Genomic DNA, 26,780 nt, shown 5'->3' on the forward strand with positions numbered 1-26,780 from the left:
TTTCTTCACTTAAAAAAATATGTCCTAAACATTTCGGTTAGCCTAAATCTCTTTGATGGATGGTTTCCAATTTTTCTGTTTAACTCGGCCTTTTTTTTTTTTTTCTGATGTCCTCTTAATTTATCCTTTTTGGGGAATGATTTTCTCATATGTCATTGCTAACAATCACAAGCTAATCATCAAGATTTTGAATCCATAGCATACCAATACTGCAGCTTGCTTTGATGAGGCTCAGCTCTGTCATTTAGTACTTCAGAGATTACAAGAAAATAACTACTTTCTCAACTTTAAGTCAACTGAGTGTTGTGCAGCCCAAAGCACACGATTGTTTTTCCCTTTTGGTTTACAAGAACATCCACAAATTTGATAACAACAGCCATAAATTCTCTGTGACTTTAATAGGATTTTCCTTTTATTGGTTTAGACCTACCACAGAAAAATCCGACCCTGCTTCAGAAACGGAGACTCTGAACTCCTTAGTTTATCAACAGAGGAAGATGCTCCTCCTGCGAGACAAATACCTCGGTCGCAGCCTCCTCCGGCTCAGGCTCAGGCACTGTCCTCTGGCAGCTGTGTGCATCATCTCCCTCCCAACAGTGATGGCAGCGCCTTCCAGGCTGGAGAGTCTTCGTACACAGCTCTTGACCCATAATCTTCTAGGTTCAAGGAGAAAACCCGCACTTGAACCTCTCCCCTCTGCCTCTCCTGTCCTCGTTCACAACCTTTTTGCCAGAGGTCAGCAGGGCTCGAGCTTTCGTATGACTCACATGAGGGCTCTGAGTGGAGCAGCCTCATGACTTCAGCAGTTTTTCCTGATCAGTGCAAGAAATCACATCGGAAAGGTGGCCGCCTGCATTCTTCTGTGCACAACTGGAAACAGGACAGCTGATTGTGGCTGGAATCAATTTTGGCACAAAGTTCTTCTTCCAGGCGCGAGTTAGTGCTCTTATTGTACACAGCTTTGATGAATTTCCATTGCTTATCCGTGTGTAAATGATCATGATATTTATTAGGCTTCCCGGGTGCTAAAGTGGACGGGTTGAGGAGTATTTTCTCCCTGCCTTTCATCTGGAAGCATTTTGCTTCTCAGACTTTAAAATAAATTTGCAAGCTAGCCAACTTTTAATAAAGAAACCAAGGAATCATAGAATAGGAAGATGCCTTCAAGCAATAGTGTGCGGTATCTAATAGTCCCAGAGGCGTAGTCATTCATTCATTGATTCAAAAACGATCTAGTGAGCACCAGTGTTGTTTTTACTATACAGGTAATGATGTTACCCAATAGTGGGGAGAGAAGAGTTTGCCTGAAATATTTTCTTCTCTCCCTCTCTTCTTCCCGCTTCCCCGTCCCTTCCTGCCACATAAATGTAATTAATGGTTACCATTTTAATAGCGTGACATGTCAAGGACCTAGCTTGAGCTACTTTGTAGTCTTTGCGCAGAACTTTTTCTCTCATACACTCCTAATATTGTTGCCGCTATAACGTACTAATCAGAGTGAGACAGAATGTAAAATACACACAACACACACAATATCAGTATCATTAAGGGAAAAAAATTAATCATGTCTATTACTACAACAATATTTATGTGTGTTTGATATCTGAACCTCAATAGTTAAAAAAAAGCCCCTTCAGAGAATTTAATGATGAGCATGTATTGAAGTTTTGTTTCAAAATTGCCATAAGAGATGTAAAACAGGCCAATTTAAAGATTCCCTTAGAGACAATTTTTTTCAAGATTTTATTTATTTATTTGACAGAGAGAGTGAGAGAGCACAAGCAGGGGGAGCGGCAGGCAGAGGGAGAAGCAGACATCCCGCTGAGCAGGGAGCCTGATGTGGGGCTTGATCCCAGGACCCTGAGATCATGACCTGAGCCAAAGGCAGACGCTTAACTGACTGAGCCACCCAGGCATCCCTACACTGTTGTTGTTGTTGTTTTTTAAGATTTTATTTATCCATTTCACGGAGAGAGACACAGCAAAAGAGGGAACACAAGCAGAGGGAGTGGGAGAGGGAGAAGAAAGCTTCCCATGGAGCAGGGAGCCCGATACCGGGCTCGATCCCAGGACCCTGGGATCACGACCTGAGCCGAAGACAGATGCTTAATGCCCCCCTCTACACTGTCTTGAAGTGTGACCACTGTTCCTGCTACCTCCCCTGTCACCAAAGAGCCCCCACACATAGAGTGACTGATAAGGAGAGACCCTCATGCCTGGCCACCAGCCTGCCAGGGACAGGCAACACAATCAAGAAATGAGGAAGTCCCACGGAGTGTATTCCACCATTTTGATACCAACCATGGCTGTTGGGGAGGTGAGGCCAGATCAGAAACATACTCCATGCACTTGCTCTCCCTCCTTCTCTGCTTTGCTTCCGTTTCCCCTCACTTCTACTTCCCTGGGATTGCATGTGATTCCTCACCCTCAAAATTATTAAGTGTTAGCATGTAAGCTTTTGGATCAGGCTCAGTTTCCAGGGAATCTGTGTTAAGACAAATCGTCACCATTTTCTAACTAGCAGTAAAATTACAGGTTATAGACAAATTCAGACTAGATTCTTCCACCCTACATTTTTGGAGTCCTTTTTCCTTCTTACTCACTGGGAATTGAAACTACTATGTTTAGTTGAGAATTTGCATTTTGTTTCCAATATTTGCATTTCGTCTAAATTTAGCCAGATTATTAGGAATTATGGTTTAATCATAACCGTCCTAGAATATGTAGATTATCACAAGCATTCAACAGACAATAACATGAGGAATAATGTAAAGTTTGTCAGAAACATTAAAATAAACATCTACACAATGGAGTTATAGGCAGCTATAAAAAAGAGAGAGCTCTGTATAATGACAGGCAGTGATCATCAAAATATATTGTTAGGTGGAGAAAGCAAAATGCTTTTGTGTGTTTTTTGTGGCAAAGAAATGAGGAGAAATAAATTGTAGTCAGTAATTTTACTAATATTGCTACTATTACTTTGAAACTGTTATTGGTGTATTTTAGGATTAAACATAAATAATTATGATTCTGTCATCAGAGCTAAACTTTTCAGCATAAGAAAAAATAGACATAAATATCAAGTCAAACAAATCAAGTAGAAATCATGTTATTTTTTTTCTTTCTAAGTAATCTCTATACTCAATGTGGAGCTTGAACTCACAACCCCGAGATTCAGAGTCACATGCTCTACTGACCAGGCACCCCAAAATCATGTTATCTTAAGTTTGATTTGGAAATATTGATATGAACTTATGATTTTTTTCCTTAAAAAAAGCTCTGTCAGCCAAAAGACCTAGAAATAATGATGACTCAATAGTAATGAGCAACCCTAGTACTCAGTTTGTGATCTCTAAATACCATTTTCCATTAAAAAGAACCAAGCATCCATGGAGAAATGGTGGCTGGATATCTAGAACATGAAGTCTAAGAGGTTATCAAGAAAGATGTCCTTGAACTGATGGTCACCAGAAGAGAGGTGGGTGGAGGGTTGGGTTAAATGGGTGATGGGGATTAAGGAGTGCATTTGTGATGAGCACTGGGTGATGTATGGAAGTGGTGAATCACTATATTGTACACCTGAAACTAATATTACACTGTATGTTAACTAACTGGAACTTAAATAAAAACTTAAAAAAAAAGAGAAAGATGTCCCAGGCTCATCTTACATCAATGGGAGTCATGTCAAAAGGACATAGGAGCCAACTTGAAGGTACTCCCATTTGGCTCAAGATGGGACAATGTGAGTATCAAAAACAATAATAACTGCAATGGATTGGAAACAGATGAAATACACAAAATCCATAAATTTATCTGAACAAAATTGCCAAGTGGAGGTTTCTTGGTGTACCAGTTCATGATTCTGAATATTGATAAATAAAGGGGAAAAATCAAGTGTATCTTATCTTTTATATACAAATTGTTTTTCCAGGGTTATCAGATAATTAATGAGGGGGAAATTCTTCCTTATAGAAGAACTCCAGCTAATAAATGAAGAAGAAATGATAAAGGTAGAAAATTCACTGTTATGTAATAATAGAGCTAAGCAACAATCATCAGTGGAGGCTAAAATCAATGGAGGTGAAAGATTGATAAGGAACTTTGTAATGAAGGGTCAGGTTGATACCATCTGAGGCTACTGACCAATCTTAGCTCTACTAAATTTGGGATACCCAGACATTACGTACCAGGAAGTATACAGTGTCACCTGTGACGTATTTCTAGCTAAAGAAAAAAATTTAACCTGAATCTAATCGAGTGTCTAAGATCTGAAACCAAATTACAAGAAATACAGGGGACAGGGAAGTTAAATAAACCACAATAAAGCAAACAGCCAAATCAGAAAGGACAAATACCTCGATTTCTCTAACAAATCAATGGCATGCAAAAAGTGAATTATAAAGTCTTAAGAGACATAACAAACAGGCATTGTGCAGACCTTGTTTGGATCCTGATTTGAACAAATCAGCTGGGAAATGACATTTCTTTCTTCCCTAGCTTTATTGAGGTATAATTGACAAATAAAAATTGCATATATTTAAGGTGTACAAGGCGACACCTTGTATAGATGTATACATCATGAAATGTTCACCGCAATCAAGCTAATTAACATCTTTCTCACCTCCCATAGTTAATTTTTTTCTTTTTTTAGTAAGAACAATGAAGATCTCTCCTGGGGGGAAAATATTTAAAAAAAAGATCTACTCTCCTAACAAATCTCAAGTACACAGTACAGTGTTGTTTAACCGTAGCCATCCTGTTATACAAAAGATCTCCAGAACTTATCCATCCTGAGCATTTGAAACTTTGCAGCCTTTGACAGACACTTCCCTGTTGCCTTGCCCCCAGCCCCTGGTAACTATTGTAAAACAACATTTCTGAAACAAATATGGACATTTAAATAGGGTATTCAGTAATCTTAAGAATTTATTTTTAGTTTTGCATGGTGAGCATGTTTTTAAAAACAATCCTACAGTTGGAGTTGCCTATTGAAGTATTTATGGGTAGAGTGACATAATTTCCTTGCTCTAAAATATTCCAGAAAAATAATGTTGGGGATAAAGAAAACAAAATTGGCGAAATGTTGATGGTTGTTTAAGCTGGGTGATGGCTATCTGGATGTTCATTTTTGTGTGTTTAAGAATTTTCTAGAAAGTAGAAAAAGAACCATATTTTTAAAACCACATTCACTTGAAATCTGTACATTTGCATTATTTATTTGTTTATATTCCTGCCTACTTCCAACAAGGCAGGGAAACTTTACATAAAAGTACAGAAATAATAATAGTAAATAATAATAGCAACGGCAACCGCATCAGTGCCTTCTCTGTACCACACTCCATGCCGATCCTCCAACTCCACAACCGTGAGGAGGTACCATTATTACCTCCACTCGATCATGCAATAACTGAATCTGAGAGAGTTTAAGTAACTTTCTCAAGGTTACTGAACTAGCAAATAGGAGAAAATTTTATAAAGCTCCCCGGACTACCAAATTTCCCAAATTTTATTTAATGAGGACACATGGATAATAGTATTTGTACAAAGAGCACAAAATCTCAGTTTCGTTGCATTTTTCATTAATTATTAGGCCTGAATTTAAATTAGTTATTATATTCAGGATGAACCAGTAATAAATAGCTAAGTGATTCTAGTTCATGAATCAGGAGGATCATGACACCATCTTTGCTCCAAATAAAAGCTATAGAGGGACACCTGGATGGCTCTGTCAGTTAAGCGCTGGACTTTTGATTTCGGCTCAGGTCATGATCTCAGGGTCATGAGATCGAGCCGCATGTCAGGCTCCATGCTGGGCATGGAGCCTGCTTGGGATTCTCTCTCTCCCTCTGCCCCTCCAAGCCCCACCCCCACCCTTGGCTCACACGTGCTCTCTTGAAATGTCTCTCTAAAAAGAGAAAAAGCTATAGCATGGGATTCTTAAATTACATGTCTTCTTTCTTGCTGGAGTAGTTTAACTTGAAACTTTTACATGCTGAGAGTGCTGTCTTCTGACCATAAACAGAACTGCAAGCATATGGTATCTGGGTCTCCTTTGTTCCTTTACACGAGCTATGGTCTTTATTTACATCGTATTACTATCGCATATTCGAGTGCTATTTGTCCACGTGTACTTAGTTTCCACAATGACGTTGATGGCATAAATTCCAAAGTTACCTTCTATCTCCAATGCCTTCAAGAAAGAGTAAGGTTCAGAACTGATGAGTTATTGAAAAAGTATGTGGAGCACAATGACCACATTCCCAAATTGCACAGATTCTTACTGATTTAGAAAACAATTTCTAGAGCCCTGGGAATTTCTGCTCAGAAATCCCAAATGCCCCAGTTACCAGTTTTCTAGCTTAAGTTCTGTCCTACTGGCTCTGATATTAGATTCCTGCCTCTCATTCAGGCTCTCCCCACATCCTAGCCTTTGCTTCTGAAAGAGCAGTTTACCGCTTGTGGATCAAAACTAGGAACTACAGATGGAACGCTCAAGAATGCTGAGTGGTTCTGTATGTGTAGGTCTACACTCTAAAACTACTGGAAAGCAATGACAGGTTAAAAAAGACATTTCACGAACAGGTACATAAATCTAATTGCAAGGTGTTCTCGTGACAGGATGACGTAGCTTGCAAAATAATGCAATGATACTGAACACTATAACCAAAAAAGGACTGATTGTCTAGAACTGTAGGAATCCTTGGGAAATCTGTAGATGCTTCTATAGACCAGATATTTTCTCTCCGTTATTCTTTGCATTTGTATGATTGTTTATTTGTTTTAATTTCTTGAGTTTGAATGCATTAAAACAAATTCCAGAAATAACCTATATTGATGATTTGGTGCCCACTGAAATGGGGGACACCAATTTTATATTTAACTTTCCAGCTTCAGCATAGCAGTATGATTTTTAAAAAGAGTAATTTAATGTTCTTTTTACAAAAAAACAGATTTGTAAATATAGCAAAATCAGGCCCGATAGCAAGGCAACTTGTTACATGTTTAGTCCAAGTCCTCTGGCTATAAGTAGAAGAAAAAAATGACAATAATAATAAGGCAAAAACGTGGGTGGTTTATTTGTATTTACTCATAACAACTCTGCAGTCAGAAGTATTAAATAATTTGCTCATGGCCACATAAGCAAAAGACGTGGTGGAACCAGGATTTGAACCAAGGCAGAGCAGCTCCAAATCCATACTTTTAACCTACTTGACCATTTTCCTCCTTGATACAATTTAAAAATAGGGAGATAATCAGTCATGCCAAAGAATCTTCATGCTTGTGCTGGTCTTCCCTTCTTTCCTTAGCACCATTTTTTGGATCCTTTCTCACCAAGCACTTATGATATATTATCTCATTGAATTCTGTGACGTAGATAATTATTTTTCCAAACTTTAGTTGAGAAAACTGGGGATTGTCCAAAGTTTCTCAGAGTATAAATGTTAGAATCAGAAGTTAAACCCACCGATACTGACCCTAGGGTCTACGCTCTTAACCATGTCTCTGCACAATGAGCCCTTAAGTGCTATGAATGCTCTTTCCCTTGACACACAGTGGGTGCATCAACTTAGCACACTATTCCCCTGTATGCAGAACGAAATTTTGCCTCTTGGTATTTCAGAAGGATATCCTAAGCCACATGAAAGAACTTCTCTGATAGGAAACATACATTTCTGAAAGTAGTGATGAGATGAGCATCCTCCATCTGCTGTCTTCAACTCCACGCATTTCTTTCTAGCAGCCCCTCACAGTCAGTGTATAGTCAGAACAATCAATCCACTACGGAAGTGCTCAAGCTAGTGACTAAGGAAGAAAGGTACCTATGGGCATTGTACATGAAACTAAAAACAAAGTATGAGTTTATAAATAGAGATAGAATTAAATAAGAAAAAAAGAATAATGGTGCCTTGTACAACTTGACATTGTTAATTTCTGTGGAATGCATTAAAATGCTCCCATAACCTTCCTTAACATTGCCCTAAAGTTTCTTGCTCTGTCAGAGTAAAGGGGTCTAGCCTGGAAACCGGTCCTTTTTCATGTTGAACTCTAGTACACTCTGCACTACTAAAAGCAGCAGAGTTTAGAACTGTTTGAAATGTCTCCTGCAAGTTACTATTACTTTAAAATATGCATATATTGGGGGTACTTAAATACAAATAAGCCCAACTTAAAAAACCTGACGTGTAAATTTCTGATCCCCACAAGCCCTGTGGCCAACCCTCTGAGACTTCTCCGTGTCTCTTTCCCAGGATGTCTGAAGCCCTCATCCCTCATTCCTGAAAGCAGCCAGTCTTGTACCCACAGCACCACTCGGTGGCCAGGACGCAGAACTGGCCAAATCCATTTTTCTTCCCTTTCAACTTCTTTTTCCTCAAGAGAATGACCCTCCCAAACCCCCAAATCTCTCCTCCCACCACACACTCACCCCAGTTTTCTTTGGACTTTGCCACTCACAGCCAAAGTGATTCCACCTCAGGCAATCTCTTTCTCACATTTACACAGTACATTTTTTTTTTTAAATATCTTTTTTCTTCCTGTCCAGTTACTTCTTAAGTTTTTGTTTTGTTTTGTTTTTTTCCCTCCAACTACATTTATCATATACATAAGACTAAAAGTTTTTAGGTATGGGCAAACCAAACTTGGCCCCAAGGCTCTGAAATTTAGAGGGTTTAACCACATTAAAAAAAAATAGTAAGTATTTACTATTAATCGAAGTAGATTAGGCCTCTTCCCCTCAGAAATACTGTGGCCTCCCCAGCTCCCAGTCTCCAAGAGCCAGTTGCCTCCGAGTCATGTCAGAGCCTTCCGTAACAGCCAGGGAATGTTGCTGGAGCTGGAAGCCCAAAGTAAGAAAAGCAGATTTTTAAAAATAAAAAAGAAATGGAAGAGAGGGAGGGAAGAGGGCGAAAGGGAGAGAAGAAGGCAGTAAAGTGTACTGTGGGGGTGCTGCCTGTGGGGCTTCCTTCCTCACTGCTGCTCACCAGTGCCTGGATTGGGATGAGGCATCAGGGGGCGGCAAAAACCCCCACAAAAACCCAATAATCAGGACAAATCAAAATAATAAATATTCTTAATGCTGTATTTTTAAAAATAAAAAAATTAAATAAAAATGAATTCCAAAAAGAGCCTAAGGTCCTAACAAAGTACAGTATCAACCTTTTAATAAAGACAAGCTGCCAGTGTGTTTTCCAATCCCGCATCGCTGTGCGCAGGAACAGTGGTTTACCAGTCCGCCCGCGATTCCCGCTCGCGTGGCTGTCAGCCCCCGTGCCCAGTAGGGCGCGTTGTGAAGGTTGACCGGGGTGTGCGAACACATTGGCAACACGGGCTTTTATGTATAGGTGTTTTTCCAAGTCGTAGGGCTTTTATTAACTTATCCCGACTGATTCCGAATAGGATAGGATATTTTGATCCGTGTCCATAGAAGGAGGCACGTTTCCGCCGTGGCGCCAGGCTCCAATGCGGCTGGGCGGGCGCCGCTTCCCGCTCACCCACCCGTTCCTCTGTGCGCTCCTGAGCTCCGCAACTTCCATCCAACTCTCCATCCTCGGCCCTTAAAACCTGCTTTTAAGTACCAGTATTCATGAAGAATTATCCGCTCCATACCAAGGGGTTTTCCTTCTTGTTTTTAAAATTATGAAGTATTGCAAAATTATTGCTTTCAGCTGTATTTTTTCGTTGCAAATGCACATTATTAGAACAATATCATAAATCAAATAACATTTGCGGATTAGTCAGGGACTAAACTATGATTTACCTAGCCGTTTCTGCGGGAAAACATGTTCTAAGTTTCAAACAACTCACTTGCAAATAAATATTTTGAGACACTATTTTTTGTAGGTTGGGACCTAAATGTTTTCTTTAAATGTTTTTTAACAATTTACATGTATACATTGTAATACACACAAAAAAGGGGGCCTTTGGCCCAAACTACTGCTCTTGATTTTTAGCAAAAAAAAAAAAAAGCAACAATGCCCAGCTTGAGATCAGAATGCTAAGATATGTCAGTAGAACAGGTTTTGTCGACAAAAGAGAAACAAGAAACAGTAAGAGGCAGAAGTGTAACATTGTTAGGCACATATTACACTCAAGTAACTCAGATACAGAGAGTATTTAAATATAGATATTTACATTTTATTATAATATGCTTTAATGGTTATTTACATGTCATAATATAGAATTTATGAATATATGTCTCAGCAACGCTCATATAGCCATGTGCTTCCATTCTAAAAATTGCACATTAGCATCTGCTTACCTACATCTGGTGATTAGTCATTCAATCCAGTAATTATTCTTGGTATGAGATGAGTAGAAGCATTTCTATTTAAATCATTTCCCTAAATTACAACATGTCATCAGCAGGTCTTTGCTTCTCATTTGGGTCATTATCTTCTTTTATGAAGTTCAGCCACATAGTAAAGTGCTCCCAGATGTCAATTAGAGTTGGGTGCCCCTTATCTAAAATTTCAGCCATTTAGAATCTCAGCATCCATTTTTAAAACAAAGGTCTAAGTTATTTTTAACTATCCTTTTTATCTGGAGAGAAACCTAATATAATTCAGTAAGAACAAAAAGTGTAACACACACAGAACCTCTATTTTAATGGTTAAGTAGAATAAGATACATAGACTGAAACTTACTGTTAAATGTTTTAAATTCCCCTTTGATCACTTCTGATCCACAGTGGTCCCGACATACCTGTGGAATCAAGGCTAAACTCCTCAGCCTGGCTTCTAACAGCCAGACTCTACCCTGCCCCACCCACCTCAGGTCCCCCAGTCATCCACCTCATCTTCATTGTGTTCACACCAGTAGCCTCAGGGTCCAACAAACTTTCCCTACTGTTGTCCCTAACTTTCCAGTGTTTCTCATCTGACATGTTCTTCCCTCCCCTGGACCTGTTCCTCCTTCAAGTCCTGCCTGACTGCTACAGCTCTGCTCTGAACCTTTCCTTGCTTCCCTGATCCCTCTCCCACTCCCCACCCCACCTCCATCTCTCTCAAGGCTGAACACCTGGATCACTGATTGTCTAAAGTGTGCATTCTAATCATTATTTTTTTAAAAAGATTTTATTTATTTATTTGTTTGACAGGGAGAGACACAGCGAGAAAGGGAACACAAGCAGGCAGAGTGGGAGAGGGAGAAGCAGGCTTCCTGCTGAGCAGGGAGCCCCATGCAGGGCTCTATCCCAGGACCCTGGGATCATGGCCCCAGCGGAAGGCAGACGCTTAATGACTGAGCCACCCACGCGTCCTTCTAACCATTAGATTGTTTTCCTAACAAGTTGGTAAGTACGTTCTTTGAGGGCATGAACTGTATCTTATACTCCATTCAGATTGGCTGTTAATTAAATAATGGCATTTATATACCTGCACTCCCCCCCACATGTATACATATAAATGTACAGGGTGGGAGCCTAGAACCAGTGTTTTTCCTTGTTCATGGTGCCCCCACTCTGAGGCATGTCCCTGTATACTGCCCTCCTATGAGTCTTATTCTCAGTTTCTAATACTGGCTTTTACTAATCCTGTTACTTCTTTTCTGTCAATCTCAATCACATCTTTTTTGAACTCTACTTTTTATCTTGGCCCTGAACTCTCTATTCTACATCTTGATCAGTAGGAGTTGAAGTAGGGGGAAGACAGGATTTGGAGTTTGAAGATCTAGATTTGGAGACCTGGGTTTGAGTCCTTCTCCCACTTAGAGTAGTTGGATTAACTTGAAAAAGTCAGTGGACCCTAGTTCCTTTGTCTGTATTTTAGGAATTACACCGATCATGGGTTTTTGTTTGTTTGTTTTTCTTATGATGTTGTTTTGAGGATAAAACACACACGAAGCATTTTCCAAATAGTATCTTATAAAATATATTGTATTGCAACATTATTAAAATTAGCCCCCCCATACACATTCATACAAGCACCCACTGATTGCCCCAGGGTAGGTAAACTATTGCCTTCAATCCTTTTGCCGTTTGAGCCCAGGAGCATCCTTGCCTTCTGTGACTTCTAAGGATAAGATAGTTGGAGAATCACCTGATTCTCAGGTCCTCCCAGTGGCCAATCAATCAGAGGATAAGAATTAGAACCAATGTCAGTCAGGATAGCTGGCAGAAGGGGCAAGTACTTATGTCTATATCAAATGAACTGCATTTTAACCAATTTTTTTTTTTTGAGAGCGAGAGAGAGTGAGAGAGCATGTGTGTGGGGAGGTGAGTGGAGGGGCAGAAGGAGAGAGAGAATCTTAAGTAGGCTCCATGCCCAGCGCAGAGCCTGATCTCACGACCCTGAGATCATCATGACCTGAGCCGAAATCAAGAGTCAGACGTTCTAACTGACTGAGCCACCCAGGTGCCCCAACAAATTGTTAAATTGCTAGATCTCAATAAATAATTTTATCAAACAATTACTAAAGTATAAGGTGCTGTGCTATTCTCTAGGGAATTTAAAAGTGAGAAAAACACTGACTGGGAGCTTAGAATCTAACAAGAATCTAACAAATACAGTTATGCAAATTAGTATAATATATGCCATGCTAAAAGAGCTTATAAATAGATTCAACTCAGATTGTGTGCTGATAGTATTGAGTCTATGACAATCTATAGAAAGACATATCTAAATATCTTTTTTTTTCTTGCAAGGTCACGTTTTCTGCAATAGGAAATCTAGGTTTGCCATCGTATCAACTATTTGGGTTTTTTAATGCTTGGGTTTTAAGGATCTATTCTATACCTTGACTCCACACTCCCTCCAGCTACTGCCCCAAGTTTTTATTTCACTTCACAGAAAAACTTCTTGAAGTGGATATCTCTACTTCCTTACCTTTTACTCTCTCTAACTCACCCCCAATAAAGCCTCTGTGTCTACCGCTCCACTGAACCTGCTCTTGCCAAATCACAGAGATTCCATCTTATCAAATCCAAAGGCTTATTAGACCTAATCTCTACTGTTTAGCAACATTTAACACCATTTATCATGCCACTCTTCTTGAAAGCCTCTTTGATTTCTGTGAAGTGGGCACTTTTCTAGTTTTTTTTCCTACCTCTGTGGGGAGTCCTCTGCAATTGTCTTTCCTGCCTCCTCCTCTGCTCAACTTCCAAGTTTGGGCAACCCCAGGCTCAGTTCTTATCTCCACTTTCTTATCTCCACTTTCCTCCCAGATAATTTCATCTAATCCCTTTAGCTTTGAATGCCACTTATGTGCAAATGACTCTCAAATCTCTATCTCCAACCCTGATTTCTCCCTAGACACCAACTGCCAATTTGACATTTCCACTTGGATACCAAAAAGGTATCCCAAAGTCATATGCCAAAAACAGACCCTGAACCATGCTGAATTGCTTCTTCTTAGTCTTCTCTAGTTCAGAAAATGAAATTCCCATGAATGAGTTGTTCAAGGAAAAATCCAGACAGCAGGGGCACCTGGGTGGCTCAGTCGGTTAAGCGTCTGCCCTCGGCTAGGGTCCTGATCCCGGGGTCCTGGGATCGAGCCCAGCGTCCGCCTCCTTGCTCAGTGGGGAGTCTGTTTTTCCCCCTCCTTCCCATTCATGCTTTCTCACTATCTCTGTCTCTCTCAAATAAGTAAATAAAATATTAAAAAAAAAACCCAGACAGTATATGAATCAAATATCATGTTTAATCCATCATTAAATTATGCCAATTCTGCTTCCAGAGGATATCTCAAATCTATCTAATTCTCAATTTGTACTACAATCACCCTAGTCCAAGGCATCATCATCTCTCCTCTGACTTAATGCAATACTCCCTATTTGAATACTTGGTACTTCCTCCCCGTTTCCCCGTACCTCTTTTCCTCAGTCTTGCCCATCTCAGTAAATAACAGCAAGTTTCTACCAGTAACTCAGGCTTTAATTTCTCTTTCTCTCAATGCTCATGCTTAATCCATGTGTAAATACTTAGGCTGTACTTTCACAATAGGAATCTAACTCCTTTTTGCCTTCTTCTTCATTGCCACTCCAGGCCAAGCCGTTATTTCTGTTTGCCTCAGCTATTGCAATAGTCTCTTTCTGATCCCTCTGCTTCTACTCAAACTCTTACACTCTGATCACTCTGCACAGAAGAGCAGAAGCCAGGGGTGCCTGGGTGGCTCCGTTGGTTAAGCGTCTGCCTGAGGCTCCATTCCAATCCAGCTGCACATGGGGATCCCTCATCAGCAGGGAGCCTGCTGCCCCCCCCCGTTTGTGTGCTCACACGCATGCACGCACTCTCTCTCTCTCTGTTAAATGGATGAATGAATGAATAAAATCTTAAAAAAAAAAAAAACCCCAAAACAAAAACAGAAGCCAGATTACAACAATCCCCGATGGTGGCCCTGCAGTGGTTGCCCATAGCACTCAGATAAGCCCAAAGTCCTTTCTATGGCCCAAAGGATCTGTCCCCTTTACCAAATAATCATCGACCTGATTTTATCTTATTTATTACCTTTCAACCTTTTTCATTCAGTTCTAGCCTCATTCAGCTTTTTTCAGACTCTTCTCATTCAACTCCAGCCACACTGCCCTCCTAGCCTTTGCTACTTGTTCCCTTTTGCCTGGAGTGTCAGATATCCATAAGGCTCACCCTCACTTTCTTACAGATCTGTCCAGATATGTCCCTTTAGAAGAGAGATTTTTGTTCTGCTTACCTTACCTAAAATTGCGCTCTTTCTTGTCTATTCTCTTACCTTTCTTTATTGTTCACAAAAACAACAGCAACAACCACAACATTAATACGCACTTATGTGCCAGGTATCATTGTAAGCAATTTGTCTTTAAACCTCACATCACCCTGTAAAGTAGATAACTTTACTATCCCTGTTTTGTAGATGAAGAAACAGAGGTACACAGAGGTTAAATAGCTTGTGCCAAGGTCACAAAGCTAGTAAGTGCTGGGGCTAAGATTTGAACCCAGGCTGTCTGGCTAGAAGCATGTGCTTTTAGCTACTACACTATTTTGTCTCTTTTTAAAACTCTTTATTTAAATTCAATTTAGTTAACATAGACAGTATTATTAGTTTCCGGGTTAGAATTTAGTGATTCATTAGTTGCATATAACACCCAGTGCTCATTACAGTAAGTGCCCTCCCTAATACCCATCACCCTATTATCGCATCCCCTCACTCCCTCCCCTCCAGCAACCCTCAGTTTGTTTCCTAGAGTTCGGTGTCTCTTAGAGTTTGCCTCCCTCTCTATTTTCATCTTATTTTATTTTTCCTTCCCTTCCCCTGTGCTCATCTGTTTTGTTTCTTAAATTCCATGTATGAGAGAAATCATAGGTTTGTTTTTCTCTGACTGACTGATTTCACTTAGCACAATACCGTCTAGTTCCATGCACATTGTTGCAAATGGCACGATTTCATTCTTTCTGATGGCTGAGTAATATTCCATTATATATTACATTTGCAAATATCTTCTCCCATTCTGTAGGTTGCTTTTTAGTTTTGTTGACTGTTTCCTTTTTTTGCCTCTGTATAGCCCAGTCACCACCATATTTGTTTAGTAGCTCTCACTCTTCCTACATTGCTGCATAACAACCATCCCAGAGCTTAGTGGTTAAAAGCAATAATTTATTATTTCTTGGGAAATTGGGTCAGGAATTTAGACAGGGCTTGACTAGGCTGTTATGCTCCTCTTGGTACTGGCTGGTATCACTCAGCTGCATTCAGCCAGTAACTGGGTTGGCCTGGAAGGTCTCCGAATCTCCGCTCATGTTTTGGCACTTTAATGTTCTTCTGTGTGGCCTAACTCTTCATATTGTCTCTTATCAACATGTAGTACATTTGAAGCTTATTAAAGCATGGCAGCTGGTTTCTCAGAGGGGGATGTGGAAGCAGCCAGTTTTCTTTTTTTTTTTTTTAAAGATTTTATTTATTTATTCATGAGAGACAGAGAGAGAGAAAGAGAGAGAGAGAGAGAAGCAGAGGGAGAAGTAGAGGGAGAAGCAGGCTCCCCGCTGAGCAGGGAGCCCGATGCAGGACTCGATCGCAGGACCTCGGGATCATGACCAGAGCCGAAGGCAGACGCTTAACCATCTGAGCCACCCAGGTGCCCGCTGCCAGTTCTTTCAAAGACCTTGATTCATAGTCCCAGAACTTCATTTCTGTTACATTCTATCAATTAAAAAAGAAAAAAAAATCACAAACTTAGCCCATATTCAGGTGAAGAGGAAATAGAATCCATCTCTTGACATCCAGGGTGGCATTTATATACATGGAGGGAAGAAATGATGGCTGTCATCTTTGGAGACTATCTTTCACACTACCAGAGTGTAAGTTCCACTAGAGCAGAGACCCTCGTCTGTATTGTTCATTGTCATGTCTCTGTAGTGCCTAGAATAGTGCCTGGCACATAAGTATGCAATAAATATTTATATCGTCCAAGAATTTAAGGGACAGGTGAAAGAAAGAGTCTGAAAAGGCAAAGGAAACGTCTGAAGGAATAGGGGGAAGACCCAGAAGGAATGTGTCCCAGAAGTTAAGGAGAAAATGAAGGAAAGGAAAGGCTAGGGCTGCAGGTAGGTTTTGTAATAGTGGTTGGTGGGAGTTAGAGAAATTCATCCCAAGTGGTCGCATTTTCCTCAGAAATGTACGTAGGAGGCAGTTTTTAAATTTTCATTTTTAAAATTGTTTACCTAAGGGGCTGGGTAGGTAGAGTTCAGTTAGCAGTGTGTGCGGGTTGGGAATAAAAGGCGATGGGAAAGGAGAAATTCCTAGTAGCCATGTGTTAAGGACTGTTTTAGGCTTAGCAAGATTGCCTGGCCACATGCAAGTCCCGACTGAAGTTGGACACCTTTGGTTTGCAGTGCTGCCAATTCTCGAGGTTATGTTATTTTAAGCACTGGTGCAAGAGTGGACAAGGTTGGCTGAATTGTTGCAGACTAACGATTTTGCAGGTGGGCTGAGGATCAAGGAGGCAATGGGGCTGAAGGTGAACGTGATAGACCATACGCATAGGAACTTCAGACCTTGACTGTATCTCTGTCGCTGATGGTCCGAATACAGGTTTGCAGGCTCAGGGATGGCACACTGCCTAGCAGCAGAGAGTTCGCATCCACTGTGTGGGTGCGGCTGGGGAAAATCTTCCTGAGAGGACTTACCAGCTGCGAGCTGAGTCGGGGTGGGGCTGTGGCTGCGACAAGCAGACTGTTGTGAAACTGTGTGCTGAGCACGCAAACTAGTTTTACTCAGATTGTACATTGGGGAACACTGTGGGGAATCATAAAAGATACCAATTCATTTCCTCCTACCCCCTTCCACCTTTCGGGGTTGCGACCAAGTAACAACAGTGTGGATACTAGGACCAACTGGTGCCGCTTGGCGATGACGTCAACGGCGGGGGCGGAAGCGACTACAGTTAGGGTATAGTCCATAGAAGCAGTTTGAAGATATTTTAGCCTTTTCCCTGTAAAGAGTAGCGAACTTATCCTTCTGACTTTTGCAGTTTGAGGTGGCAGCAAAATGCCTGCAGCTCCCACTTTCATCACTACCTGTTACCATGGAAGCTCTCGGGTAGTTAGACCCCGGCGACTCCATGTTACGTCACCGTCCAAGCGCGTTTTAGGACTGGTGGCTCCGCCCTGTCCTGAGGGAGGGGCAGTATTCCTGAGGACATCGTCGACAGTGCCTAAGGCCTCTTAGATAATTTTGATCGCTATCAGACGCCGTCGGCGTCTAATCCCACCTATTTCAGGGGCAATCCGGCCCGCCTTCACACTAGCTGGCTGCCCTGCAGCCCCGCCCCTTCCCGGGGGCCCCGCCCCCCGTGAATCAGCTGATCTCGGGGACCCGCTGGGCTGAGAAGCTCGCGCCGGATGCAGACCGCGGTGCTGCCGGTGGAGCGTCAGGTGAGCGAGGGTGAGTCTCCCGTCGGCCCTTGGCTTCGCAGGGCTGCCCGGCCCGGCTCTCCTGTGTGCGGGAGGCCGGGGTCCAAAAGAGAGGTGGAGGCGCAGGCCCAGGCCCAGGAGCGCGCTTGGTCACCCACAGAGACGGCGTCCGCGTCTTCCAAAAAACCTGCGTCCGACCGACGGCGCCTGCCCGCCAAAGAACACCCGACGCGGCCCCCTGTCCCGGCCCCAGGTTCTCCCATTCGTCCTCTACCTCCCTCCCCAGACGGGGTGCCACTGCATTGGTCTCAGCGGCGGGAAGTTCTTTCACGACCCCGCTTCCCTCCTCCACCCACGCTGCCTTTCCTTCACTCATTGATGAGGATTTATTGAATGCCCACTTTGGGCGCTCAGCACATAAACCGGAGTCCCTGGCCGCGAACCTTGGTGAGTGTCCCAGGCGGGTTTGTCCCAAGGATGCAGATCACGGTGGAGGGTGGACCTAGTGCTTCGGTGGTTTGAAAGGGCGGTTGCAGAAAAAGGAAATGACTTTGAAATTAAGAATTTAATTGTTTAGTTGTTTAACCAAGTCCTTTGGCATGTCAGGTGAGCCATCAGAGGGTGAGAAGGTCTTTTGAGAGGCGAAGACAGGAAAGTAAGATAGGTCTATCATTAGGAAACGGTCCCGACGCTGGTGTTGGTCCTCTGCGTAATAGGGCTACTTTGGAGACATGCAACTATAGGTTGGCAGAATTGTTGTACTCTTGCTTACTTAGGGCTTTGATGATGAGGGAAGAGGAAAAACACTGGCTGAAGCGGCATATTCAAAAACAGTATTTTCTCTAGGATGTAAAAGGAAATAACTGTTAAACACAAACACAGATCTTTATTGCCTTTTAGATTTTTTTGGTGGCTGTAAATGTTCTTTAAAAGGCCTTAAAGAATAAAATTGTGTGATGTGTATTTTTTCTGAACAGGTATCAAAATTCAAGTTATTGGTCCATTTCCCCCCCTAGTTCATCATAAATATGAATGATTTCAAGTGACCACTTGACCCTTGAGTTAATGAGTATTTAAAGAATTTAAGGCAGGGCGCCTGGGTGGCTCAGTTGGTTAAGCGACTGCCTTCGGCTCAGGTCATGATCCTGGAGTCCTGGGATCGAGTCCTGCATCGGGCTCCCTGCTCGGTGGGGAGTCTGCTTCTCCCTCTGACCCTCTTCCCTCTCGTGCTCTTTATCTCTCATTCTCTCTCAAATAAATAAATAAAATCTTTAAAAAAAATAAAGAATTTAAGGCAGTGAAAAATTTGCAGTAAATTGCCAATATTTTAATCTTAATAATATAAGCATGGGCTTTGGATATGGACATACCTGACCTCACATCCACTTATTCTTTGATTTGGGGAAAGTTACTTCTCTGTATTATTTTTCTTATTTCTAAATTGAGGATTAAAGTACCTTTGTCATAATAGCACCTTTACATTTAATGGTTCATGTATTTATTACAGTGCCTGGCAGTGGTAAATATTCAGTACATATTTCCTATTTTTATAATTATTTCTTCCACTATCTCATGACCCACACTGACTCACTGTTTTCTAAATGGAAAAGAGAACACCCAGGCACCCCACAATATTAACACTTGAAAAGATAATGATCCAGAAAATAAAGTACCAAATAGGTCATTTTGGTAGAGGTGCGTGGGGGGGGGTGGTGGTGGTCTGAATTGCATCAGGTCTCTTATTTTTTTAAGTAGATTGAAGCAGCGTGAACTGGAATCCCTTCTGTCCAAATTTCAGCCTTTCAGAATTTAGTTGTCTTTTGAGACACTTAACTTTGGGCATTTTGACTGTTAAAGACACAAGAGTGTGTTAAGAATCACTGACACGATTTGTTTTGTGTGATTAGGTGGAGAGAGTACTATTAATCTACCTTTTTATGAAAAACATGGGTTTGATGTACTGCTGAGTCCATTTTAAAGGTATTTCTGAAGAATATGACTGACTTGTAAAAACCTTTTATAATCTTGTATTAATATGACACTAGGTAAGGTATGAGTTAAAAAACTATGAAGAAAGGTAGAGACGGGTGATTTTTGAGATGGTGTAAAAGAAGGCTGCTTTTATGTAGTAAGAGGTTGAGCCCCTTTTTCAGACACTCAGAGGGGTGCTGTGAGGATTTTAATGACTTCTAGATCATTTAGCCCTTTTTATAACTTTGTGGAATTAAACCTAGCACATATTCCAACTATATTAGAGATTTTACTTGTAGAGCTTTTTTTTTTAACCGTTTTTTTTCTTGTTACTCTTCTCTGTTGATAACCAGATAATTCAGTCATCAGTAATAAGAGAGTAGTAGATTTTGTAGGTTATCAGTCCTTAAGAAAATGCGCAGTAACCACAAATAAAATAGTAACAAACTCTGACATGGTTCTTTTGAGTCTTCCATTTATTTTCCCATACCCATCTCTTACTTCTCTATATATGTCATGGTGCTGTCTTTACGTTATGTCTTGGTGTTTGTTGTGTCACACAATTGGTAGATCAGCTGAGAAATTGGTAAAGTAGCTGAACTAAGTGATCCACGTGGGTAGAGCAAAAATATTTAAATCAGTGAAATAATGAGTACTTGTTTGGGCTCTTGTAGAGTTACTCTTTCATATAGATTTCTTTTTTCTTTTTTTTTTTAAAGATTTTATTTATTTATTTGAGAGAGAGAGAGTGAGAGAGAGCACGAGAGGGAAGAGGGTCAGAGGGAGAAGCAGACTCCCCGCTGAGCAGGGAGCTTGATGCGGGACTTGATCCCGGGACTCCAGGACCATGACCTGAGCCGAAGGCAGTTGCTTAACCAACTGAGCCACCCAGGCGCCCTAGATTTCTTTTTTAAAAAGATTTTAATTATTTATTAGAGCGCTCGCACGACAGCGGGGTGAGGGGCAGAGGGAGAAGCAGACGCCCCACAGAGCAGGGAGCCCTATGCGGGGCTCAACCCCGGGACTCTGGGATCATGACCTGAGCCGAAGGCGGGCGCTTAACCGACTGAGCCACCCAGGCACCCCTAATATAGACTTATTTTTTGAAGAAAATGTATAGTTCTCTCAATTGCTATGAGGAAAAGACTGGGGCTGTTTCATAGAGTTTCAGTTGGCTACCAGTGAATTATGCTTGAAGAGATCAGCTTTAGTCTCATTAATTTCACAAATTAATCAACTCATGGTTCCCTTTTACATATAATGTAAATAATAAATAAAAATTATTTATTAAGTAAAAATTATTGAATAAATTTGTTCTTCAGCGTCCTCATACGGTTCTTCATTTCACATGATCTCCCTTTTAGGAAGGTGGTGGTTAGACCCAATAATGGCATCTGGATGGGTAACTTTCATTTCAGGGTTCTTCTGCACCCTAAATTTTTGTTGAGCTGAATTCTTAAGGCAATTGCCCAGGCAAACATGCAGCAAAGATGATTATAGCAGCTCTTAAAATAGCAATAAAGTAGAACAATCCAGCCATACTTTAGTAGGGAAATGGATAAACTATGGTTTATTTGTGCAATGAAATGCTATCCCCTAATAAAAATGAATGAACTAGATCCATACTTATCAGTGTAGATACATCTCAAATGTATAATAATGAGTGAAGAAGCAAGTTGCCAAAGGATGTCTGATATGATGCATTTATGTAGTTTTAAAAGAATGTAGCTTACTACATTCTTATTGCTTATGGATACATATGTATCTAATGAAATACATTAGAGTATAAGAACATATATGGAAATAAGACACATTAACTTTAGGAATAGTGGCTAACTCCGGGAGATAAGTTTGGGTGGAGCTCTTTCAGAAATATGTGTAACTTTTCTTTCTATTTTAAAAACAGCTGAAGCAAATATAAAAATATGTTAATGTTTGTTAGAACTGAGTGATGGGTGGGTACATGGATTTGTTCATTATTTTTACAGATTTATGTATAATTAAGATAGTTTGTGAAACTAACACTTGAAAATGTTTTTACTTTAGTTTTATTCTAATTTAAATTCTATATAATTAAAGAGAAAAAGTTTAAAAATAAAATTTTTATTTATAATTAGGGCTCTCTTCCAGTATGCTTTCTTTATTTTACTTTCTAGTCTCACAGTAGTTGACTGTGGAAAAATAATTCTTTTCTTTCTGCAGTAGGAAAAGAATGTGCCACTGCAGCTCCACTGTGTAAAGCTTTTCTAAGGAGAGGAGACAGACCTATTATTTAGTTAATTTTATTTTGCTGTTTGACTTGTGCTTCTACAAAAATGGTTTTCTTAAGATGAGGAATATTTTCTTAAAAGGCTACAGAGGAATTTATATTCTAGAGACTCTTGGAGAATGCAAGCTTACACTGATTATGATCTCTCAAAGGATAGGGGAGCAGAATAGATCATAAAGTCCTAAAAAGAATTTGGACAGAGTGACTAAGATACAAAATTACCACAGATATTGTGTGGTCATGAACACTTACTTTTTTAAAGTTTGGGTTTGTTACATTTTATTACAGTGTGGTAAAACTGAATTTATACTGTGACTGCTGGTGTCCTAGTTATTGCTCAAAGAAAATCTAATTTTCTCTGAAAAAGGTATTAATAAGTAAACATGATGAGCATGTGTTAAATGGTTTGAGTAGTGAATAGTAAATTTAATAGCTGATCCCTAGTTTAACCTCAGTATTTAAACTTGAGTTAAATAACCTTTCATTCCTAGTGAAGAATACCTGTTAACGCAGGGCACCTGGGTGGCTCAGTTGGTTAAGCATCTGCCTTCAGCTCAGGTCATGATCCCAGGGTCCTGGGAACTAGCCTCAGCAGGGAGCCTGCTTCTCCATCTGCCTGCCGCTCCCCCTGCTTGTTCTCTCTCTCTCTCTCTCAAATAAATAAAATCTTAAAAAAAGAAAAGAAAGAATACCTTTTACTAGCACTTTCAAAATAAGTGAAACTTGTATCTCCAGAACACTATTTTTTTGGCATGTATACTCCCTGTTCAGTTGTATGGCCCCATGATGACCTTAAGTACTATTTGTTTTTGATTGGTAAAATAAACCATACTTTGAACTGCATTTCTGTAATATTGCCTTATTTAAAAAAAATGTGGCCATTTAAATGAGAGAATAGTAGCAAAATATTAAAGGAATAAACAATTTGTATCAGAAATTATACTCTGTCAGGTAATAACAGACACAAATTGTTGCAGTACCTGAGAATTTGAGATTCAGTTCCTAGTATTATAATATCCATCAAAATGTTTCATGGGGATTTCATTAATCTGGAAGAATGTATTTTAAAAATTTTGCAGTGGATACAAAAAGGAGCTAAATGGGCATTGCTGGGCATTTATTTTACTATATTTACACTCCCTCCTCCCCCTGGTAGGTAATATCCATTCTAGAGGATTTTCACAATCAGAAGTGTAATTTTAGTAGTTTTCAGGGTGAAATTAGCAGGCCATAAGAGTGAGACTGTGAAGTGTTAGTGTCCATGGTGGCACCAAAAACAGTCTCTATGGAGAAAAACTGAAACTAAGGAGAAAGAGACTGTTCTTTACTGGGTTGTATAACATTTGTGAACTGACATGAAATAATAGCATCTTCATAGTTAGGAAATACCATTAGCAAATTATGAGAGTTTCTATTATAAGTAGACACTTTTGTGTCCTATATTGACTTTATTACAGGTGCTAGAAATCTACGTCATTTGGAAGTGCTGTCTTTCACTGAGTATTCACTTAAATGTAGCCCACTTGTACCTAGTGGTTACTATGGTTACAAGAATGAACCAATGAATAAATCATAGTTTCTGACCTCCAGGAATTTATAATATATTTTGAATCAATGACTTGGTGAGTGCACTATCCCATTAGTAACATTATAAGTAGTAAGTACTTTCTAGACTAGCCTGCTGACTTACTTTATTCAGTGCATTAATTTACTGAATTCTTGAACTCTGGGTCAGTATTTAAGGAGCTAGTCAGCTCCCATAGTGGTATCAGGCATTGCCTTCTGTGTTGCAATTAAGGCTGAGAGGGCTGCGATTTGAAGTGACTTCAACCTTTGATGGTGTTTGATTTGTCAAGGCTGCAGTGCAAGGTGAGTGTTCCTCAACCTTCATTAGTGGTTGGTAAAGGCTTTGGTGGTGGGATATCCAGGAAGTAGCAGTTATTGGTGTCTAGATTAGTTCTCAGTCAGGTGTTTGGGTCACAAATTGCCTTGATCCATATATAAATATATTGACTGAGTCTCTAACAGAAAATACTCATTGAGCATTTACCATGGGTAAAATACCATAGTGTCTTAAATTATTTATTACAGTCATCTATAAGCTCTGGTTTACAACATTTTTAATTTTTTTTTTAAGATTTTATTTATTCTTTTGAGACAGACAGATACAAAGAGAGTATGAGCAGGGGGAGAGGCAGAGGGAGAAGCAGGCTCTCCGCTGAGCCAGGAGCCAGACATTGGGCTCGATCCTGGGACCCTGGGATCATGACCTGAGCCGAAGGCAGATGCTTAACCATCTGAGCCACCCAGGTGCCCCAATATTTTAAAAATGTTTAGAAAGATTTATTTATTCGAGAGAGTGTATGTGCACGTTGTGGGCTAGGGGCAGAGGGAGAGAGAGAATTCACAAACAGACTCTACACTGAGCGCAGAGCTTGATGCTGGGGCTCAATCTGAGTACCCTGAGGTCGTGAAGTGAGCTGAAACCAAGAGTCAGCCCCTCAGCCAACTGAGCCACCCAGGTGCCCCTGGTTTACTACATTTCAAGAAAATGAAGCCAATTGAAACTTTAAAAAGAAAGTGTAAGCACCTGCAATTTTAAAGTTTTGCAGTGGATACAAAATGCAATACAATTTACTGTTCTGTTATTTATTGTTCTATCTTAATGTCTTGTCGTTCTTATCTCCAATTATCATTACTCTTGTAGCTACAGTTATTGTAGTTGTTTTAATCAATATACCTATTTTAAAACAGTAAGTGAAATAAGAGAATAAGACTGGAAGTGCTCAGCTTTATTGGCTTTTTCTATGCTTTGAGGGTGCTGTCTATAGAGAGCCATCATTCTAGTCAGAAAGGCAGACCATGATAGCATGTAAACTCCTTAAGGACAGGAACTCATTTATTTATGTGGGCCCAGTCTATCCACAGATATTTATTGAGTACCTTTTATATATCAGGACTATGTTAAGCAGCTAGGCTATAATAGAGAATAAGATGTTTTTGGCTTTCACAGAAATTTTAGACTGGCATACCTGGAACATAGTAGATGAAAAAAATACGTGTGGTGTTGAAATTTCAGCCTTTGAAAGTTAATATACTTATGACTTACAAATTTATCTCTCACTAAATCATTAAGGGAAAAGGACTTTATCCAGAGAATAAAGTTTCCTAGAGATGAATAAATAGAATCAATAGTCCACTAGCACATTTCTGTTCCACATTAAATTTTTTAAAATTTATATTCTGCCTTGTCCTAAAAAGATTTAAGGCAGTTTACAAAAACATATAATATGGCAAGATAAAATAAACAGAATGACTGGAGCCAGGAGTGAGATTAGAATACAGAGCACACATATACTGTAAAGTCCTAGTCACTTAACAGATGGCATCATATGAGATTCATACTCTCTCACCATGAAATCTGTATCCTGTCTGTATCTGCAACTGTATCTGTGTATCTGTCATCTAGGTCTGTTTCCTGTCTTATTAAAACGGAGACCCTTCCTCTTGTGAAAGATCAGTCCCAAAACACGTGTTCCAGATGCCGTCCTCTTTACTTTGTCCAGGACTTTGGTTCTTTGCTCTGCCCCCTTGCATCTGGGATTGGTGTCGTTGTCAATGCAAACATGTTCCGCTCTCTCTCATCTCCCCAACCCTGCACATACAAAAAACCTTTATTTTCACATTCTTCTCTAGCTCCATTTCTCTGTCATTTTGACAGTGTTTTTCAAAAGAATTCTTTACATGAACTTAATTTTCTTGTGCTCACCTCCCATTTATTTTTTACCTCCCATTTATAGTCAACCTACTCCAGTCTGGTTTTCAGTCCCCTGCCACCACTGAAACTGTGGCCAAGCTCAGCGTTGATATCTGTGTTGGCATATGCACTGGACACTTTTCAGCTCTCATCCTATGAAACCCCAGTGGCTTTGACCTAATTGACCAGGCCTTTCTCCTGGAAACACTCTGCTTTGCTTTTATGTGCACGCATAGACTCATGCTTCTCTCACCTCTCAGGTCACTTCTCACCCAGTTGTTATTGCTTGTTCCTCATCCTAACCAACCTCTAGGTGCAGGAGCTCTTTACAGCTTGGTCCTGTTCCTTTCCATTCTCTTAATACACACCCAGTGATATTATGCATTGTCTTGATTTCACATATTATCCATATGCCTTTCCAAGTTTATATCAATAGCTGAGACCTTTTTTCTGAACTTCATATTCATATATTCAGCTGCTTTTGATAGATACTCTGGGATTTCTCACTGGCATCTTGAACTTAACATAAAAAAAATCTTAACCAGAATCTTCTATTTCAGAATCCTATCTTTTTTTACTCTTCTCCATTTCGGTAAATGGTACCACCAACACACAGTTGTTCACGGCAGAACCTAGAAATCATTTTTGATACCTCCTTCTTTATATCCCACTTGTGTCTAATATATCACCAAGTCCTAGTTGTTCTAGGGCAATGCACCTCATTTGTTTACCTCTTTCTCTTCTACCAAATTGGCAGCCTTATATGAAATTAAAGAGCCTAGGCTTCCTTCTTCCACTGAGACGATGAGCCAAGTGAGTATTTGCAGGCAGGATACTCCTTGCAAAATTAATTTGGGCACTGTATGTGAGTATGTTCACCATAAAATAGACTTAAAACTTTTGAGAGAAGTGTAAATCATCACCATTGGAATACATTGTTTAAGTACCTATAGAATGTCTTGTA

The 26,780-nt window shown here is 40.2% G+C and overlaps 2 protein-coding genes across 6 annotated transcripts in view; one reads left to right on the forward strand and one right to left on the reverse strand.

Moving 5' to 3' along the window:
* The window catches only part of CDK15 (cyclin dependent kinase 15), a 78,817-nt gene extending 78,167 nt beyond the window's left edge, over positions 1-650 (reverse strand). For both annotated transcript variants that reach the window (XM_025887282.2, XM_025887290.1), the window contains exon 1: positions 522-650. In XM_025887282.2, the coding sequence (XP_025743067.1) occupies positions 522-650 (129 nt within the window). The remainder of the gene's footprint in view (positions 1-521) is intronic.
* A 16,944-nt stretch (positions 651-17,594) lies between these two features.
* ALS2 (alsin Rho guanine nucleotide exchange factor ALS2) overlaps positions 17,595-26,780 on the forward strand; it is a 73,050-nt gene continuing 63,864 nt past the window's right edge. Inside the window, exon 1 of one of the 4 annotated variants that reach the window (XM_073880061.1) lies at positions 17,595-18,266. The gene's annotated coding sequence lies outside the window, so the exon portion shown is untranslated. The remainder of the gene's footprint in view (positions 18,267-26,780) is intronic. The other 3 variants (XM_025893238.2, XM_025893259.2, XM_025893242.2) reach the window with 3 other exon arrangements.

Source organism: Callorhinus ursinus, unplaced genomic scaffold, assembly GCF_003265705.2.
Source record: "Callorhinus ursinus isolate GAN/ISIS: 27379988/994484 unplaced genomic scaffold, GSC_fseal_2.0 scaffold2, whole genome shotgun sequence".
Lineage (NCBI taxonomy): Eukaryota > Metazoa > Chordata > Mammalia > Carnivora > Otariidae > Callorhinus > Callorhinus ursinus.